The sequence below is a fragment of the Myotis daubentonii genome, chromosome 15 (genome assembly GCF_963259705.1).
Source record: "Myotis daubentonii chromosome 15, mMyoDau2.1, whole genome shotgun sequence".
Taxonomy (NCBI): domain Eukaryota; kingdom Metazoa; phylum Chordata; class Mammalia; order Chiroptera; family Vespertilionidae; genus Myotis; species Myotis daubentonii.
Window position 1 is genome coordinate 277,755 of NC_081854.1, and position 21,180 is coordinate 298,934.

At 49.6% G+C, this 21,180-nt stretch overlaps 2 protein-coding genes across 3 annotated transcripts in view; both read right to left on the bottom strand.

Annotated features, from left to right (window-relative positions):
• ZNF544 (zinc finger protein 544) overlaps positions 1 to 21,180 on the bottom strand; it is a 276,321-nt gene that overhangs the window by 73,521 nt on the left and 181,620 nt on the right. The gene's annotated exons all lie outside the window — the stretch shown is intronic.
• ZNF135 (zinc finger protein 135) lies at positions 16,243 to 21,169 on the bottom strand. The gene is given in 4 exon segments (XM_059667285.1): positions 16,243 to 18,109; positions 18,111 to 18,216; positions 18,218 to 19,124; positions 21,157 to 21,169. Coding segments are annotated over 4 exon segments (1,269 nt in total). The 3' UTR covers positions 16,243 to 17,866.

Consider the following 21,180-nt stretch of genomic DNA (forward strand, 5'->3'; position numbering starts at 1 on the left):
GCCCTAGCCAGTTTGGCTCAGTGGAAAGCACATCAGCCTGTGGACTGAGGGTCCCAGGTTCGATTCTGGTCAGGGCACATGCTAGGTTATGGGTTCAATCCCCAGGGTGGAGTGTGCAGGAGGCAGCCAGTGATTCTCATCATGGATGTTTCTCTCTTTCTCCCTTCCTCTGTGAAATCAATAAAAAAAAATTTAAAAAAATATACGCCTGGGATAGATTTGTGTGGTCATAAGCTGCAAAGTTTGTGGTCATTTGTTCCTGCAACAATAGAAAACTTACAGCCTTGAAGAACATTCCCCCCTGCCCTTTCCCTCTCCCTCTGTCCACCTTGCCCTCGCTGGCCTGCTCCCACCAACACTCCCGTTCACATCTCCCTTTTCATACAAACTAGGAATGCTCTCCCCTTGCAGAGCCCGTGCTCTGGAGACACTAGAACAGTGATGGCGAACCTTTTGAGCTCGGCGTGTCAGCATTTTGAGAAACCCTAACTTAACTCTGGTGCCGTGTCACATAAAGAAATTTTTTGATATTTGCAACCATAGTAAAACAAAGACTTATATTTTTGATATTTATTTTATATATTTAAATGCCATTTAACAAAGAAAAATCAACCCAAAAAAATGAGTTCGCGTGTCACCTCTGACACTTGTGTCATAGGTTCGCCATCACTGCACTAGAACTAAAACACCAGGCTCACAGCTGGAGCTGCGAAAGGCTGATGGACTGCGAGGGGCCCAGCGCCTCGTCCCACAAGCCCTTCCCGACTCAAGGCCAGTGGGGCTAGTTGGTGTTTTTGTTTTTATTGTTTTTAAATTTTTTGTTTTGTTTATTTTTAAATCTATTTTTAATGATTTCAGAAAGAAAGGAAGGGAGAGAGAGAGAGAAACATCAATGATGAGAGAGAACCACCAATCCGCTGCTTCCTGCACACCCAATACACATTTTCTCATCTTCTTGGGCATTAACTGCCTGCCATCTGACGGATACACAACACATTGTAATCGTATATCTTCCTTGATGGATTGTAAGCACCCTGCACTGAAAAATTGGAAATAAAGAAATTGCATCCAGCCCCACCCGGTGCAGTTGAGCATCGACCCATGAACCAAGAGTTCATGATTTGATTCCCAGTCATGGCACATGCCCAGGTTGCAGGTTTGATCCCCAGTAGGGGATGTGAGGAGGCGGCCGATCGGTGATTCTCTCTCATCACTGATATTTCTATCTCGCTCCCTCGCCCTTCCTCACTCTGAAATTAAGAAAAACATATTTTGAGAGAGAACCAAGATGGCGACATAGGTTAACGCCAGAGATTGCTGCCTCGAACAACCAATTCAAATTACACCTAAAAGACAGAACGGACATCATCCAGAACCACAGGAAGGCTGGCTGAGTGGAAATTCTGCAACTAGGAGGAAAGAGAATATCATACCCAGATTCAGAGGAGCTGCAGTGCTGAAGTGAAATACTCAGGTGCGGAGTGTGCGCGAGCGGGCTGGCGGCGGAGGGCGCAGTTGTTGTTTTCAATCGGGAGTTTCAGACTTTGAGCTCCAGATCTGGGCAAGTCTCTGGGGACCCAGACTCAAACGGGAGAAGCGGGACTGTCTGGCTTCGGTCGGAACTCGAAGGCAGCTTTCTCTCTGAGGTTTGCAGCGGTTGCTGGAACTCTGTGAGGCAGAGCCCCTAGGGACAGAACTGAGAGCAGCCATAACTGCTCGCTCTGCCTGCCCTGTTTGATCCCCTGCGACCCGCCCCTCCCAAGCCCTGCACAGAGCCATTTGTCAGATAGCCTCAGGCAAAGGCTAGATTAGCACCTCCCCAGAGGACAGAAGTTTTCCCACTGCAGACACAGCTGACTCTCACAGCCTGTTGGCCTGAAGGTCAAATCCCCCCAGTATTAACTACAACAATCAAGGCTTAACTACAACAAGACTTCGCATAAAGATCACTAGGGGGTGCACCAAGAAAGCATAAAAAAAGATGCGGAGACAAAGAAACAGGACAAAATTGTCAATGGAAGATAGAGAGTTCAGAACCACACTTTTAAGGTCTCTCAAGAACTGTCTAGAAGCTGCCGATAAACTTAATGAGATCTACAAGAAATCTAATGAGACCCTCGATGTTATGAAAAAGAACCAACTAGAAATTAAGCATACACCGACTGAAATAACGAATACTATACAGACTCCCAACAGCAGACCAGAGGAGCGCAAGAATCAAGGCAAAGATTTGAAATGCGAAGAAGCAAAAAACACACAACTGGAAAAGCAAAATGAAAAAAGAATCCGAAGAAAACACGAAGATAGTGTAAGGAGCCTCTGGGACAGCTTCAAGCGTACCAACATTCGAATTATAGGGGTGCCAGAAGAAGAGAGGTGAGATTCTGGGGCACATCTAGGCTGAGCGTGACCAAAGGAACTTAACTGAATCAGTGGCTATTTCTGGTAGAAAAAAAAAGATAAAACAAGATTTTTTGGTCTTTTTAAAAGATAAATTTAAAAAATACTGATTTTAGAGAGAAAGGAAGGGGGGAAAGAGAGAGAGAGAGAGAGAGAGAGAGAGAGAGAGAGAGAGAGAGAAATCAATTTGTTGTTCTACTCATTTATGCATTTATTGGTTGATACTTGTATCTGGCCTGACCAGAGATTGAACCTGCAACCTTGGCATATGAGATGACACTCTAACCAACTGACCTAGCCAGCCACAACTTATAAACACGTTTTTTTGTTTTGTTTTGTTTTTGTTTTTAAATATATTTTATTGATTTTTTACAGAGAGGAAGGGAGAGAGATAGAGAGTCAGAAACATCGATGAGAGAGAAACATCGATCAGCCGCCTCCTGCACATCCCCCACTGGGGATGTGCCCGCAACCCAGGTACATGCCCTTGACCGGAATCGAACCTGGGACCTTTCAGTCCGCAGGCCGACGCTCTATCCACTGAGCCAAACCGGTTTTGGCATAAACACTTTTTAAGCTAACATTTTCTAAGTGCACAACTGAGTGGGGGTTTTTTATATATATTTTTATTGTTTTCAGAGAGGATGGGAGAGAGATAGAAACATCAGTGATGAGAGAGAATCGTGGATTGGCCACCTCCTGCACGCCCCCTAGTGGGGCTTGAGCCCACAACCTGGGCATGTGCCCTTGACCAGAATTGAACCCGGGACCCTAAGGTTAGCAGCCCGATGTTGGTTCTACCCATTGAGCCAAACCAGCCAGAGCCTGAGTGGTTTTTAGTATTTTCCCAAGGTTGTGCAGTCACCGCCATTCTTTTTTTTACATATATATTTTTTATTGACTTTTTAAAAAAATATATTTTATTGATTTTTTACAGAGAGGAAGGGAAAGAGATAGTTAGAAACATCGATGAGAGAGAAACATCGATCAGCTGCCTCCTGCACATTTCCTACTGGGGATGTGCCCGGAAGCCAGGTACATGCCCTTGACCAGAATCAAACCCGGGACCCTTCAGTCCGCAGGCCGATGCTCTATCCACTGAGCCAAACCGGTTAGGGCTGCCATTCTTTAATTCTAGTACATTTCATTACCTCCCCAAAGAAACGAAATACCAATGAGCAAATACTCTTCATTCCTCCTTCTGTCCTACTTTCTGTCTCTACAGATTTGACTATTCTGGACATTTCATATACGTGAAATCATGCAATGTGTGTATAACCAATGGACACAGACAATAGTGTGAAGGCCTGGGGTGGGTCCGGGGCTGGGAGGAGGGGGGCCTATGAGGGTAAAATTAGGGGACATCTGTAATACTGTCAACAATAACAAGTAAATCCTTAAGCTGCCACTCTTCCCTTGTTTTTGTTTTTTTAAAATATATTTTTATTGATTTCAAAGAGAGAAAGGGAAAGGGGGAGAGAGAGAGAGAGAGAGAGAGAGAGAGAGAGAGAGAGAGAGAGAGAGAGAGAAAGAGAAACATCACTGATAAGAGAGAATCATTGATTGGCTGCCTCCTGCAGGCCCCCCACTGGGAATCATGTGCTCCAACCAGGAATCAAACCTTGACCTCCTGGTTTAGGGTCGAGGTTCCACCACTGAGCCATGCTGCTGGGTCCTTCCCTTGTTTTGCGCCACAGAACTCACACGGGAGAAAAAAAAAAATCGTTCCAATGTAACAAGTGTGCAAAGTCCTCCCCAGATTTCTTCCACTTGATTGTCCATCAGAAAATGCACACTGGAGAGAAACCCTATGTGTATGGATTGTGGGAAAACCCTCAGCGGTGACTCTCACGGGATTGTGCGGCCAAAAAAAAAAAATGCATCCTGGAGAAACCCTGCCTGTGCAAGCAGCGTGGGAAGACTTTCATCGACAGCGCCTACCTCATCCAGCACCCGAGAATTCACACTGGCCAGAAGCTCTGTAGCTGTTACCAGTGTCAGACACTTTTCAGGAATATCCCCTGGGGCACCCGGCCCCAGAGGACTCATACTGGTGAGTTGCCTATGAGTGTCTCCAGGAATGCAAAGTTTTCAGGGAAACTGTACCGGTGTCAGATGTGGGGAACATTTCCAGAGCAGGGTTGGCGCACCCTGTGGGGGACTCAGTGAATATGACAATGTCTCTGTCTGCTTCTCTTTCCTGACTCAGGGGTGTATGTCTCAACAGCTGTGTGATCTTAGGTGAATTATTCAACCTCTCTGTGCCTTAGTTCCTCTCTTACAAAACGTGGACAAGACCTAATTCATTTGGATGAAGAGAAGTGAGGTGTGTAGAATGCTCGGGACATAACTGGGTTCTGTATGAATTAGCTGGCCCTGCTCTTACCTGTCATTGCTCATCCTCTTATTATGGCTGCTCTTGTTATTGATGTTTTTTTAAAAAATATATTTTTATTGATTTCAGAGAGGAAGGGAGAGTGAGAGAGAGATAGAAACATTAATGATGAGAGAGAATTATTGATTGGCTGCTTCCTGCATGGCCCCCACTGAGGATTGAGCCTGCAACCCAGGCATGTGCCCTTGACTGGAATCGAACCTGGGACCTTTCAGTCCTCAGGCCAATGCTTTATCCACTGAGCCAAACCGGTCTTGGCTCTTACCTATTCTTGATGTTATTGCTCATCCTCTTATTACGGCTGCTCTTGTTATTGATGTTTTTATTGTTGATAATTTTTAAATAGATTTTTATTGATTTCAGAGAGGAAGGGAGAGGGAGAGAGAGATAGAAACATCAAGGATGAGAGAGGATCATGGATCGGCTGCCTCCTGCACGTCTCCTACTAGGGATTGAGCCCACAACACAGGCATGTGCCCTGACCAGAATCAAACCCGCAGACTGATTCTCTATCCACTGAGCCAAACCAGCTAGGGCTTATTGATAATTTTTTGTTGTTGCCATTAATGATGATGATATTGATGCTACTCTTCTCTGACTAGGAGGCTGGAAGAGGTAGATGCTAGCCACCGCCCCAAAGCTTTGTAGACCAAGCACGTCAAACTCAAAGGCTAACATGGGCCAAATAAACAAGGTTTAACTTTATGTGGGCCGCAAAAAAACAAAAAGCTTCAATTTTCATAGAAGCATAGGTTTATTTTGACAGAAACATGCTGAATACAAAGGGCTGAAATAAATGAGTAATTGTTAACCTAAAATAATAGAACATTTTAATAAAAATTAGTATTTTTTTCTTGAACATTAACTTACCAGACACTGAATAACAGCACAAATTCATAAGCGTCACACAAATAAACCTATTTTTTTTTGTTCTCTGAAAGCGAAATGTTTCCTGTTGCGCACACCCAACAAGTCAGTCCAAGACTAATGATGTGGCCATCCACTGCTAACATATTTGCTGCTACTATTAGTGGAGAGAAATGGTGCGCCTACATGTAAGGCGATTATAGTCATCAGTCATTAGCGAACGTTGTAGTTCGTTATTAATAATTATGCATAACAGGATATTGTAAAAATTAAGTTCGGAAATTAAATTTTTATTTTATTTTTTAAAATATATTTTATTGATTTTTTTACAGAGAGGAAGGGAGAGGGATAGAAGGAGTCAGAAACATCAATGAGAGAGAAACATCGATCAGCTTCCTCCTGCACACCCCTACTGAGTATGTGCCCACAACCCAGGTACATGCCCTTTACCGGAATCGAACCTGGGACCCTTGAGTCCGCAGGCCGACGCTCTATCCACTGAGCCAAACCGGTTAGGGCAGGAAATTAAATTTTTATTAAAATATTTCTTACATACCATTAAATTGGCTGGGCTGCAAAAATATTTGTCATGAACCGCATGCGGCCCGAGAGTTTGACATGCTTGCTGTGGACTCTCAGAACCTCTATCACCAGTAGTTCCTAGATGGCTTTGCTTCTCAAACTCTAGTGTCCGGTATTGGCTGGAGGCCTCCTGAAGTGGGCGGAGTTGAAGGAGCTAGTGGAGAGAGGACCAGAGGTCAAGAGGGCTAGGAGACGGATGATGGCGACTGGGGTTCACGTGGAGTGGGGCTCCCGGCCCCCGAGAAGATGAGGTCGCAGCGGGTTGGCCATTGGGCCTCTGGGCTGTAGAGAGAGGGCCTGTGTTGGGATGAGAAGGAAAATGCTGCCCAGAGCTCAGTCCACTGGGGTACACATCCATCCATCCATCCCATAGGAGTTTGGGCGCCACACTCCTGGGCTCACGACCACAGGGACTTCTGTCCCATGTCACAGCTTCTCCCCCCGACCCGACTCCCCAGCGACCCGGCCCAGCAGTTGAATCAGTGAGGTAATTGCTGCTCCCAGGGGAACCGAGTCAGACACGTGGAGTCCAGTGTAGGGTTAGACTTCCCAGGAGATGGTTCGTGTGGGTCACGTGAAGACTGAGACATGTGCCCCTGGAATATGGTTGACCTTATGTGCCCTGGGGCTACATGGTCAGGAAGCAGCTCTGTAGCACCTCAGACAGCCCAGCCTCTTGGAGGCCTACAGGCTCTCTGTTTCCACAGTGATGTTTTTCTCCCTCTCCCTCTCTCTCTAAAATAAATATCCTCAGGTGAGGATTAAAAAAAAAAAAGAATCAACAAGTTAATGCATAAATCAGTGGAACAACAAATCATTGTTTCTCCCTTCCTCTCTGTAAAACCAATTAAGAAAATTTTTTTTTAGCCCTAAACGGTTTGGAGCTGCCTAATAGAGTGTCAGCCTGCGGACTGAAAGGTCCCAGGTTCGATTCCGGTCAAGGGCATGTACCTTCGTTGCGGACACATCCCCAGTGGGAGGCGTGCAGGAGGCAGCTGATGGATGTTTCTCTCTCATCGATTTTTCTAACTCTCCCTCTCCCTTCCTCTCTGTAAAAAATCAATAAAATATATTTAAAAATTTATTTATTTTTTACAGAGAGGAAGGGAGAGGGAGATAGAAACATCAGTGAGGAGAGAGAATCATTGATTGGCTGCCTCCTACATGCCCGCTACTGGGGATCTAGCCTGTAACTGGGGCATGTGCCCAACAGGAGTTGAACTATGGCCTCCAGGTCCATTGGACACTCAACCTCTGAGCTACACTGGCAGGGCAAAAAAAAAAAATTGTTTTTAAACTTAGACCTGAATACCCAAAAATAAATAATATAAACTGTTTAGATAAACCTTTTAAAAAAAATCAGCTTACACAAAATGACAGCCTCATAAACCCTGCTATCTAGAATATTCTGAAATGGGAAGCGGCATTCTAGCCCTCATCCTGTTAGTCCGGCTTGCTGGAGCAGTGGCATTTATTTTGGGCTTCTGAGTGCATCACTCACCCCAGTTGCTTCTCTCTTAAAATTTCTTCCATTTCAGCGTCTCTCTCTCTCTCTCTCTCTCTCTCTCTAGATCTTTTATGCTATTCAAAGGAGTTTCACTTATTCTTTTTTAAAAAAATATATATTTTATTGATTTTTTACAGAGAGGAAGGGAGAAGGATAGAGAATTAGAAACATCCATGAGAGAGAAACATCGATCAGCTGCCTCCTGCACACTCCCTGCTGGGGCCCTGCCTGCAACCAAGGTACATGCCCCTGACTGGAATTGAACCTGGGACCCTTCAGTCCACAGGCTGACGCTCTATTTGACACTGAGCCAAACCAGCTAGGGCTCACTTATTCTTTGTTGTTAATCCTCACCCGAGGATATTTTTCCCATTGATTTTTAGGGAGAGTGGAAGAGAGATGGAAAGACAGAGGGAAACATCGATGTGAGAGAAACACATTGATTGGTTGCCTCCTGCAGGAGCCTGCAACCAAGGTACATGCCCTTGACTGGATTAGAGCCTGGAACTCTCTGATCCACAGGTCAATGCTCTATCCACTGAGCTAAACCAGCTAGGGCGAATATTTACTTTTTATTTATTACTATTATTATTTTTATTTTAATCTGAGGATATTTTTCCATTGATTTTTAGAAAGAGTGGAATGGTTGGGGTGAGGGGGGAGGGAAACATCGTTATTAGAGAGACACAATAACTGGTTGCCTCCCACACATGCTGGGGATCTAGCCAGCAACCCAGGTAAGAGCCCTTCACTGGAATGGAATCCAAGACCCTTCAGCCTGCAGGCCACCACTCTACCCACTGAGCTAACCAGGCTAGGGCTTTAGCATCTCTTGAGGTGCCCAGCTATGGCTGCTCTTCAAACTTTATTAGTTCCCGGGATATGCAGACTGGGCCTCCACCTCTCTGTCATCTCCCTGCTTCTGCTGCCTTCCTCTCTACCTTCATTTCTTTTATTGATTTCAGAGAGGAAGGGAGAGGGAGAGACAGAAACATCAATGATGAGAGAGAATCATTGATCAGCTGCCTCCTGCTCGCCGCACACTGGGGGATGGAGCCCTGGCCGGGAATCGAACTGTGATCTCCTGGTTCACAGAGGGACGCGCAGTCACTGAGCCACACCGGCCAGGCCTCTCTCTTCCTTTCTAGGTCGTCTGATCTCCCCAGTTCTGGGTGGACCCCCTTCGGTGTGACCCTGCCTCTGGGTCTCTGTCCATGCCTGCGTTTCCTCTTCTGCGTCTTTCTCCCTCTCACCGTCTCTCTGCCGACCCCTGAGCGGCCGTGTCTCCCGGCCCCGCCTCACCGTCTCTGGGTCCTCACGCTTCTGTCGCCCTGGCCCCGTGTCTGCGCCTCTTTCTCTCCGTCCCTGTCCCTTTCTGTCCCATTGCCTCGCTCTCTCCCCGGGGCACTGCGTCTCTGGTTGCCAAGGCGATGCCTTGTAATTCTCTTGTTTACCAGGTTGCCATGGTATCCATAGTGACGCAGGCGTGCAGGGATTGGTGAGGCGCAAGAGGCTAGCTCCGCCGCTGGTTGGCTAGCTCCGGAGGAGGCGCGTTGCATTCTGGGAGTTGTAGTCCGCGGTGCGCAAGCCGAGTTCTACCGGCCGCGGTCCGGCAGCGAAGAACGGCTCGGGGCTGAGGTGGGTCTTCGCGGCGGCCGTGGGGCACCCCGACCTGGCTCTCCTGAGCGGTTCGGTTCGAGGCGGTCGAGTCCGAGTGCGCGGCGAGGTGGGGGGCCCGCGTTCCGGGAGGGCCGAGGGGTAACGGCTGGGTCTGCGGGGGCGGGGCGGGGCGGGGCAGGCTGTAGGCGCCCCGAGTGCGACCCCTGCGAGCCCGCAGGCTGCCGAGCGCCCCGAGGTGGGGCCGGGGCGGGGAGTGTGGTTTCTCCCGGTCACCGGGGGTGGGAGGGGGGTTGGGGGGGGGTATAACGGTCTGGCGAGGGGACCCCATGGGTGCTGCCTGTGGCGGGCAAGAGGGAGTGGGGACCATTGAGGTGTGTGTTGTTGTTTTTTTTAAAATATATTTTATTGATTTGTTTACCGAGAGGAAAGGAGAGGGATAGAGAGTCAGAAGCATCAATGAGAGAGAAACATCGATCAGCTGCCTCCTGCACACCCCCCACTGGGGATGTGCCCGCAATCAAGGTCCATGCCCTTGGCCGGAATCGAACCCGGGACCCTTGAGTCCGCAGGCCGATGCTCTGTCCACTAAGCCAAACTGGTCAGGGCAGTGACCTGATTTTTTAAAGTCCTTTTTAAACTTGATTTTAGAGAGAGAAAGATGGGGGTGGGGTAGGGAGAGAAACATCCATTTGTTCCACTTATTTGTGCATTCATTGGTTGATTCTCTTTTTAAAAAATGTTTTTATTTATTTCAGAGAGGAAGGGAGAGGGAGATAGAAACATCAATGATGAGCCCTAACCGGTTTGGCTCAGTGGATAGAGCGTCGGCCTGGGGACTGGAGGGTCCCAAGTTCGATTCCGGCCAAGGGCATGTACCTTGCTTGGGGGCACATCCCCAGTAGGAGATGTGCAGGAGGCAGCTGATCGATGTTTCTCTCTCATGATGTTTCTGGCTCTCTAGCCCTCTCCCTTCCTCTCAGTCTGCAGGCTGATGCTCTATCCACTGAGCCACACCAGCTAGGGCTGATTCTTTGTTTTCTTTTTTTAATGTTTTTATTGATTTCAGAGAGGAAGGGAGAGGGAGAGAGAGAGAGAAACATCCATGATGAGAGAGAATCATGGATCGGCTGCCTCCCGCACACCCCCCACTGGGGATGGAGCCCGCAACCCGGGCCTGTGCCCTTGACCAGGAATCGAACCCTGACCTCCTGGTGCTTAGGTCGAAGCTCAGCCACTGAGCCACGCCGGCTGGCCCTTTTTTAAAGTCCTGGTAGTTCTCGCCTTAAAGAATGAGTTGCCGCTCTCCACTTTTTGCGGTCATTCTTGTCTACACGAGGCCGACCCTCCGCCGATACTTAACAAGGGAGTTGCTTGGAAACCGTCTCGCATGGACTCCGGGTGTGAGGGTGCGGGCTGGTGAGTGCGGAAGCCGCTGCCGTTTCCTCTGTTGTGGGCGCCCCACGGCCCGCTTCTCGCCCCCTGGGCACGCCCTTGTCCGTCCCCTGCAGGTCTGGACTCCGGCCGGCCGAGATCTCTCAGGACCCTGTCGCTGGTTTGGTGTCTGCCTTGGAGCCATGGTTACGTGAACCTGCCCTGGACAGCGCTGCCCCGCCCCTGGCTGGCACGGTCACGTCTCCCAGCGTCCATCTGGGAAGATGCTGCCTCCGGAGAAGGCGCCGGCCCCCCCAGGACCTGCCCGGCTCCCCCCGCGCTGCCCGGGCCAGGATGGCCGCGGGGGACCCGCTGGAGGAGCGCGGGACCACCTGCAGGAGGACCCCGGCCGACCTGGACGTCTCCCACCTGCTCCACCAGCTGTGCCACCCGCGGCTGCCGCCCGAGGCCTGCTCCAAGGAGCAGGTGCGGCCGCTGGATGCGCCCCTGAAAGTCCCCCTGCCCGGCAAGGTCCGCTCGGCCCTGGCTGCTGGCGTGCCTTCCCGGGAGCCGGGAGACGGCGGCCTTCCTGGGGGAGCGCCCCCCCCAGGGACCGGGAGGAGCCAGGTGAGGGGGGCGCCGCCCAGCAGGGGTGGGGAACGTCCATTTGGCCCGGCCCTGCCGAGGCGCGAGGGGCGAGGTAATTAAACGCCGGACCAAGTTCGGCAGGCGGATGTGTAAGTGGGTCGTTCTGTCTGGGCCCAATGATGCGATAATTCCCGAGTGGATCGCGGCAGACCAGGCGCACTCCGCCCCCCCCCCCCCCACACACACACCCGGGCCTCAGAGGAAAGGAGGAGGGGCCCAGGTCCCGGGCAGCCGCTCCCCTGAGAGCGATGTTCCCCCAGGTGTGCGGGGCTCAGAGGTGAGCCTCCCTCGGCTGCTGGGGCAGCTCCCCAGACCCCAGGAGCCAGTCCCCCCACCCTCGAACCTGGACCCTGGGCTCTGTTACAAAGCGGTTGCCCTGGGCGGCTGACTCCCTCACACTGGTTGGGGCACCCAGTGTGCTGTCTGTCCGTCTGGGCTTGAGGGCGTGTGAGCGTATCCGACGTGGCCTTACGTGAGTTTGCCAGGGGCCCACCCGGGTCTCTGCCCTCCCGGGGCCTTGGACCTGGGACCTGCAGCTCCCGGATTCGGAAAGGCTCCCTGGCCTGAAGGCACCGGCTTTCCTGCCCTCCCCGCTCGGCCTTCGCCGGCTCCCCTCTCCGGCGGACAGTAGGAGGGCCCCACGGACCCCGGAGCCCCCCATAGTTTTAATTTTAGGTCCTTTTCCACTTGGCTTTCCTCTGAATTGCCACCCCTTCCCACCTGCCCGCCCCCCACCTCTTAGCCTGTCCATCCCCCGACCCCAAGCTGGGGGTGGCCCCGGTAATTTAAAACAGCAACAACTAAATGTACTATTTCAGCTCTTGCTCCCAGCCGGACCGTGAGTCCTGTCCTGCCTCGGGGAGACCCTCCCAGCAAGCGTCCCCCTCAGCTCCCAGGCCCACGGCGACTCCTTTGTCAGCAGGACGTCCCCACGCCGAGCCCTCAGCTCCCCACCCCTGTCCCAGTCAGTGCTCAGCCGGGTGCCTGTGCCTTCTTTACTTTATTTGGAAATTACTTAAACTTTATAGAAAAGGCACAGAAATAGTGAAAGCAGTACAAAGCTCACACAGGTGTCCTCACCCGGACGCACCTGTTAACATGTTCACACACACACACACACACACACACACACACACACACACACCCCTGGGGGTGTGCGAAGCCCACAGTGTTCCTGTTGGTGACTCTTTTGTTGCCCAATTTCTCCCCCATAAAGTTACTACTTCCCCCCTGAACTAATTATTGATCCATGGGGAGACCTTGGAGATAACGCAGATATCCAGTTTCTCACCAAAGCCCGCCCCTGGTCCAGCCCCCACTCGTTCCTGCCTGAGCCAGTCTTTAGCACTGAAGGCTGCCGGGTGTCGATCACCCAGTGCCAGCCCGCCCTCCGTGTTCCCGCTCAGCCCTGGGCACGCCTTTCTGCCCATTTGTTTGTCATCAGACGCACTCGTGGGCTCTCGTTTTCTCCATGGTGTGTAACTCACCGCTGTCGTTACTGATTTCGGTGCCCAAGTTGTGCCAGACGAGCTCACGAGTCTTACAGGAATCCTGCCCCCTCTGCTATACCTCTGCCACTTTTGGAACAGTCCATTTTTTTTAAAGTATAGGATGTCCCAAGCTTATCTTTCTACTTGCTTCAGCTCTGAAATCAGCCACTTCTCCAGTTTCAAATAACTCATTCCCTTTCGGAGGGGGCTGCCTTAGGGCCCCAATCTGAGTGCCAGGTGTGGTCCTTGCTACTAGCCTTGTATTCTGCTGAGTTAGAAATACAGGCACATATATGAGCGCATATCCGTACACAAATAAAGGTCTGTGTATGTGTGAACAAATACAATGCCAATCTATACGTTTTTATAACTACATATTTCACAACTACATTTTCACTCCCCCATATTTTTATGTCCCTATAATGAGAACTCTGGTACCCACACAATTAAAAGAATGCTGGATGCTAAAGTACCTCTAAAATAGTTTCAGGCCCTGACCATTTTTGCTCAGTGGATAGAGCGTCGGCCTGTGGACTGAAGAGTCCCAGGTTCGATTCCGGTCAAGGGCATGGACCTGGGTTGCAGCCACATACCCAGTGGGGGGTGTGCAGGAGGCAGCTGATGGATGTTTCTCTCTCATCGATTTTCTAGCTTTCTATCACTCTCCCTTCCTCTCTGTAAGAAATCAATAAAATATATTTTAAAAATATAGTTTCAGAATTGCTTTCTCGAATCACTCCAAACCTACTGAAAAGGATTAATTTATTGCAAAATAATGCAGATAATTTAATTCTGTTTAAAATGTACTGATACCTCACATGGGATTCAAATCTGTGAGACTGGTTGCCATGTATCTTTTTTTTAAGAGATAACATCTGATTTTATTGTTAAAATATTGGTATCATTTTGTCTTGTAAAGGTGGGGCTAAGCACCCTAGGTTTGTTCTGAAGGGGCAAGACACGTGCACAGATGCAATCAGGGGAGTCACGGAGAATGGGTAACACCGTCACTCGCATTCAGGGCCTGATCGTCCCCACTGGGGACAGATATTTCAGGGGAAACTCAAACATTGGCTGTGTTCTTGGACCAGGTAAGTGATTTATACTCAGACCGGAAAACTTTGTGGTGAGACCGCTGAGTATACACTTGGGTGTGTGTATATCCGTCAGTTGACACCACTCCTACACACGCCCCAACCCAGAGAATAGAATGTGAATGAATGATCAAGTCTCACTGCCCTTGGTTCTTACCGATGAAAGGCACCTGTTGGGTTTTCACCAGCTGGAACCTCGTGAACCTGGGGCCTGAGTCACGTCCGAACTCACGGCATTCTCCCACTTCTCTCTCCTGTAATGCTGGTGGGCACTCGCGGCGGAAGGTCCTCCAGGTGGGTCACCTCCACGTCTCCCTGCTGTTTGGACAACCCGAGGAGTGTGCTGTGTGTGAAGGCCTGTGTGTGTCCTCTTGCTCATCAGCATAACCGGGCTCAAGTCTAGGAAAGGGGTGAACCGTGGCTTCCAGGGGTGGGCAAACTTTTTGACTCGAGGGCCACAATGGGTTCTTAAACTGGACCGGAGGCCGGAACAAAAGCATGGATGGAGTGTTTGTGTGAACTCATATAAATTCAAAGTAAACATCATTACATAAAAGGGGACGGTCTTTTTTTTTTAGTTTTATTCATTTCAAGTGGGCCGGATCCGGCCCGCGGGCCGTAGTTTGCCCACGGCTGGCTGAAGCCATGGGCCCAGCTCGGGAAGGTGCTTCTACCCAGTATGAGTTCACCCCCAAGCTGTAGCTGTCCTGCTGCGCCACCTGGTGGACAAGGTTAATGTAACCGTGAGTCCCCGGAATTCTCAAAACCTGGGTTTCTAGGAGTCTGTGGAACCTACAGCGCTATTCCCGAGGTCGGAACGCTGCTCCAACGGCAGGGTCTTGGAAATGCAGTGAGAAAAAGCCTTCTGATAGCGGCCTAGACAGGGTGCGTCTCCTGGGACAGGCAGCTGGGCCGTCGAGCGTGCCAGCACCTCCGAGAGCAACGCATTAACTGGCTGACTCCCCAAATACCTCTGAAATAGTTTGAGAACTGCTCTTCTCGAACCTCTGCAAGAACCCAAACCTTCTGGAAAGATTTCAGGAGTCGTCTCTTCCCCTAACCACCACCTCCCTCCCTGCAAAGCTCCTAAGTGGATGACTTGTTCAGGGACAAAGATACAGCCAGATATCCCCTTCTACTCTCAGGGGAAGCTGCCCCCTCCACCGGCCACTAGGTCATGTGCACGTCCTCTCCCATTGGTGGCAATGGGTCTGTGCTGTGGGTCAAATTAGGGTAAAAGGCTGGGGGGGGAACCCTCATTCCTCAGTGGGTCAGAGAGTGTGCCCCCACCTCCAGTCTGCCAAGGGTAACAGTCTAAACCAGGGGTGGGCAAACGTTTTGACTCGAGGGCCACAGTGGGTTCTTAAACTGGACCGGAGGCCGGAACAAAAGCATGGATGGAGTGTTTGTGTGAACTCATATAAATTCAAAGTAAACATCATTACATAAAAGGGGACGGTCTTTTTTTTTTTTTTTAGTTTTATTCATTTTAAACGGGCCGGACCTGGCCCGCGGGCCATAGTTTGCCCACGGGTGGTCTAAACCCAGAAGCAGACGAATGACGAATGCTGTGCGTACCTCAAGTCTCTGGCAAGGGCGCCTTGAGGAGAGCTTCATGGGTCAGAGGTGGGCGAGGACGTGCACATGACCTAGTGGCCGGTGGAGGGGGCAGCCCCGTCAGGAGGCAGATAGGGCCTTCCTACAGGCCCTGAGAAGGGCAGCAGGGCCTTCACCACAGGGGGATGCAACCGCCAGCCTCCTCACCCACCCCAAAGACTTGGACTCATCTGCTAGGATGCAAGGCCCAGGAGTCCGCATCGGTGAGCAGCACCCGGGTGATTCTGGTGACAAGCCCTGGGTCCCACTGTGAGACGCTGGTTCCGAACAACCAACACGGTCTGTGCGGCTGGCACACAGGCGTCTGGGGCAGACTGAGGACCCAGTGTGGCTGATGCCCAGGCTGGCAGCACCTTGTTGGAAGGTGTCAGTCAGGGGGTTCTCTTTATCTGAAGTGGTAGGAACCGCTCATTGCGGGGTCGGAGGCAGGACTGACCCCATCACATCTGTATGAAAAGAGATTCTTTCCCAGGGCTATTAGTTACTGCCGCCGTGTGGCAGTCGTCAAGGGTGGCAAGTCGCCCTTTAAGGGGCGTGGTCGTCAGCCAGATGCTTTTAGAGGATTTAAGGTTCCATGAAGTACAATGGATTTTCAAGTGAAATTATAATAGAAACAGTGAAGAATCAATGAAAACATGCTGCAAGAAAGGGTTGTCGTTTACATTTATCAAAGGACTAGATCTTGCAAAATAAAAGGTTACAACATGGAATTCCTATTGTTTATGAGACGGGAATTAGGAAAAACCTTGCTCTTTTTGTGCAATGGCACCGTCTGTCTTTTTCTTTTATCTTTTTAAAATATGTTTTTATTCCGAGCTGGTTTGGCTCAGTGGATAGAGTGTTGGCCTGCGGACTGAGGGGATCCTGGGTTTGATTCCAGTCAGGTGCACATCCCTGGGTTGTGGGCTCCATCCCCATTGGGGGTGTGCAGGAGGCAGCCGATCAATGATTCTCTCTCATCATTGATGTTTCTCTCTCTCTCTCCCTCTCCCTTCTTCTCTGAAATTAATAAAAATCTATTTTAAAAATTAAAAAAGGAAAATTAAAAAATGTATATTTTTATTGATTTCAGAAAGGGAGAGATAGAAACATTAATTATGAAAGAAAATAACTGATAGGCTGCCTCCTGCACGCCCCACACTAGGGATCAAGCCTGCAACCCATGCCTGTGCCGTGACCAGGAATCAAACCATGACCTCTTAGTTCATAGGTCGATGCTCAACCACTGAGCCAAGCCGGCTGGGCTCATCTGTCTTTTTAATTCCTATGAATCTTGTAAAAAAAAAATAATTATAGCCTGAACAAAGTAGCAAAAGCCATCACAGAACCTGCAAGGTTCCATGGAAGTTACATTTCAAGACTTCCTATTCCAGTGATGGCGAACCTTTTGAGCTTGGCGTGTCAGCATTTTGAAAAACCCTAACTTAACTCTGGAGCCGTATCACATGTAGAAATTTTTTGATATTTGTAACCATAGTAAAACAAAGATTTATGTTTTTGATATTTATTTTATATATTTAAATGCTATTTAACAAAGAAAAATCAAACAAAAAAATGAGTTCGCGTGTCACCTCCGACACGCGTGTCATAGGTTCGCCATCACTGGCCTATTCAAAAGTTTTCAATTCCATGACAAATAAAGATTTATTGCAAACTAATGCAGAAAACTAGTTTAAAATGTTTACAGTACACACGCACACACAAACAAAAATTAAAAAAATGTTTATAGTACACTTGGTACTTTGTCATATGGGATTCAAATCTGTGAGGCTGTTTGCCATGTACCTTGATCAAATGCTTTACACACAGATCAGAACATCTTACTGGGACAGTTGAGTGCATGGGGATTGCACATGGATGCCACTCTCACGTGTAGCGCACTGCCATGGTGTGTATAGGGAGTATCAGTGTCAGCTACACCATGCATGAGCACGTCTCCCCACTCGAGCACAGAATGTGCATTAAAGGTAAAATGTCACTGCACTTGGTTCTTTTTTATGAACAGCATTAGTTGGGGGTCTCACCGTTTTGAAATTCTCAAGTTTGGAATCTGGTGAATTCTTGTTAAGTCATGCCCAAATCCAATACCTTTTCCCAATCCTCATTTCTGTGGCTTCTAGAATACAGCATTGACGGGCACTCGCATCTGAAGGTCTTCAACACTGATCACCCCTACATTTCCCTACTGTTAGAATGATCTGAGGAGCATGTGTACTACTCATATCTGTGCAGGCGTACGCATAAGTCTGTGATATCACCCCGGAGTATGACTGGGTCAAGCGTAGGAAGGGAAGAGATGAACTCTGGCTGCAGGCTTCCTGTGGCCCAGCTCCTGCAGGTGCCTGTACCCAGTATGAGTTCTCTGGTGCTTGGCCAGGGAGGAGCTGTGTGTGAAGGCCTTCCCACAGTCCCTGCACTCGTATGGCTTTTCTCCCGTGTGGTTCCTCCGGTGCTGGGTGAGGTGAGTGCTCTGCCTGAAGGATTTCCCACAATCTGGGCATTCGTATGGCTTTTCCCCCGGTGTGTGTCCTCGCGTGCTGGCCGAGGGAGGAGCTGTGACTGAAGGACTTCCCGCATTCGTTGCACGTGTAGGGTTTTTCTTTGGTGTGGGTCCTCTGGTGTTCTACACTCTTTACACTCATAGGGCTTCTCCCCTGTGTGGATCCTCCGGTGCTCGCTCAGGAGTGTGCTCTGGCTGAAGGCTTTCCCACACTCTCGGCACTCGTAGGGCCTCTCCCCGGTGTGGATTCTCTGGTGCTTCGTCAAGGACGAGCTGTGGCCGAAGGCCTTGCCGCACTCGGGACACACGTAGGGCTTCTCGCCCGTGTGGGTCCGCAGGTGCTGGGCGAGGTGGGTGCTCTGCCGGAAGGCCTTCCCACACTCGCTGCACGCGTAAGGCTTCTCGCCCATGTGGGTCCGTGCGTGCTGGCTGAAGGAGGACCGAAAGCTAAAGGCCTGGCCGCACTCTCTGCACTCGTAGGGCTTCTCGCCCGTGTGAGTTCTCTGGTGCTGGATCAGCGGGGGCGTTTGGTTGAAGGCCCTCCCACAATGCGTGCACCTGTAGGGTTTCTCGCCCGTGTGGATTCTCTGGTGTTTGGTGAGTGCCGAGCTGTTTCGGAAGCCTTTCCCGCATTCCTGACACCTGTAGGCTTTCTCTTTTGCGTAGGTTTTCTGTTCTGCGTTCGTTTTTGAGCATGGATTCTCCTTTTTTCTGTGCCTTCTCCATGCACGAGGGTCTTGTTTTTCAGGAGTCACGGGTTGACTTGGGAGATCAGGGCTCAGAGTGAAGTTTTCCCCAAACCCATTCCCAGGCTGCTGCCGCTGAACAGAGGTCTTCACCGGTGTGCAGGCCGCCTGCACCCCACGGCCATCCAGGCTCTCACAGCTCTGTTCCCGGGGCCCCTCGGCATCTCCACCCTTAGAGCTCCCCAGACCATCCCACAGGAACCCTTCTACCAGGACAAGGCTGGCTAGTTCCTCAGAGGCATCTTGCTTTGCAGCTGACAGTTCCGTTTTCAATTTCATTTCCAAGTCTGAAAAAAAAAAATAAATGAGAGAAACCAAGATGGCGGCATAGGTTAACGCAGGAGATTGCTGCCTCGAACAACCACTTCAGAGATATAACTAAAGGACAGAACGGACATCATCCAGAACCACAGGAAGGCTGGCTGAGTGGAAATTCTACAACTAGGAGGAAAGAGAATATCATACCCAGACTCAGAGGAGGCGCAGTGCTGAAGTGAAATACTCAGGTGCGGAGTGCGCGCGGAGCGGGCTGGCGGCGGAGGGCGCAGTTGTTGTTTTCAATCGGGAGGGAGTTTCAGACTCTGAGCTCCAGATCCGGGTGAGTCTTTAGGGACCCAGACTCACACGGGAGAAGCGGGACTGTCTGGCTTCGGTCGGAACTCGAAGGCAGCTTTCTCTCCGAGGTTTGCAGCGGTTGCTGGGACTCTGAGAGGCAGAGCCCCTGGAGAAGGAACTGAGAGCAGCCATAACTGCTCCCTCCACCTGCCCTGTAGATCCCCAGGGACCCGCCCCGCCCAAGCCCTGCACAGAGGCATTTGCCGCATAGCCTCAGGCAAAGGCTAGATTAGCACCACCCTAGAGATCCAGCACAGAAGCCCTCCCACTGCAGACACAGCGGACTCTCATAGCCAGTTAGCCTGGAGGTCAAATCACCCCCGGTATTGCTGACATCAATCAAGGCTTAAAGGCAACAAGACTGTGCACAAAGACCACTAGGGGGTGTACCAAGAAAGCATAAAAAATGCGGAGACAAAGAAACAGGACAAAACTGTCAATGGAGGATATTGAGTTCAGAACCACACTTTTAAGGTCTCTTAAGAACTGTCTAGAAGCTGCCGATAAACTTAGTAAGGCCCTCGAAAAGACTGGTGAGACCGCCGATAAATGTAGTGAGATCCTCAAGAAATCTAATGAGACCCTCAATGTTGTGATAAAGAACCAACTAGAAATTAAGCATACACTGACTGAAATAAAGAATATTATACAGACACCCAACAGCAGACCTGAGGAGCGCAAGAATCAAGTCAAAGATTCGAAATGCGAAGAAGCAAAAAACACCCAACCGGAAAAGCAAAATGAAAAAAGAATCTGAAAATACGAAGATAGTGTAAGGAGCCTCTGGGACAACTTCAAGCGTACCAACATCCAAATTATAGGGGTGCCAGAAGATGAGAGAGAGCAAGATATTGAAAACCTATTTGAAGAAATAATGACAGAAAACTTCCCCCACCTGGTGAAAGAAATAGACTTACAGGTCCAGGAAGCGCAGAGAACCCCAAACAAAAGGAATCCAAAGAGGACCACACCAAGACACATCATAATTAAAATGCCAAGAGCAAAAGACTAAGAGAGAATCTTAAAAGCAGCAAGAGAAAGAAAGTCAGTTACCTACAAGGGAATACCCATACGACTGTCAGCTGATTTCTCAACAGAAACCATGCAGGCCAGAAGGGAGTGGCAAGAAATATTCAAAGTGATGAATACCAAGAACCTACAACCAAGATTACTTTATCCAGCAAAGCTATCATTCAGAACTGAAGGTCAGATAAAGAGCTTCACAGATAAGGAAAAGCTAAAGGAGTTCATCACCACCAAACCAGGATTATATGAAATGCTGAAAGGTATCCTTTAAGAAGAGGAAGAAGAAGAAAAAGGTAAAGATACAAATTATGAACAACAAATATGCATCTATCAACAAGTGAATCTAAGAATCAAGTGAACAAACAATCTGGTGATCATAATAGAATCAGGGACATAGAAAGGGAAGGGAATGGACTGACTATTCTTGGGGGGAAAGGGGTGTGGGAGATGCGGGAAGAGACTGGACAAAAATCGTGCACCTATGGAAGAGGACAGTGGGTGGGGAGTGAGGGCGGAGGGTGGTGCAGGAATTGGGAGGAGGGGAGTTATGGGGGGCAAAGAGAGGAACAAATGTAATAATCTGAACAATAAAGATTTAATTATAAAAAAAAAAATTTCATCTTGTTGGGAGACAACGTTAGGTTCCTAGCAACATGGGTGGTCCCAGCTCTCTGTAACCGTAAGTTGACATGGTTACATATA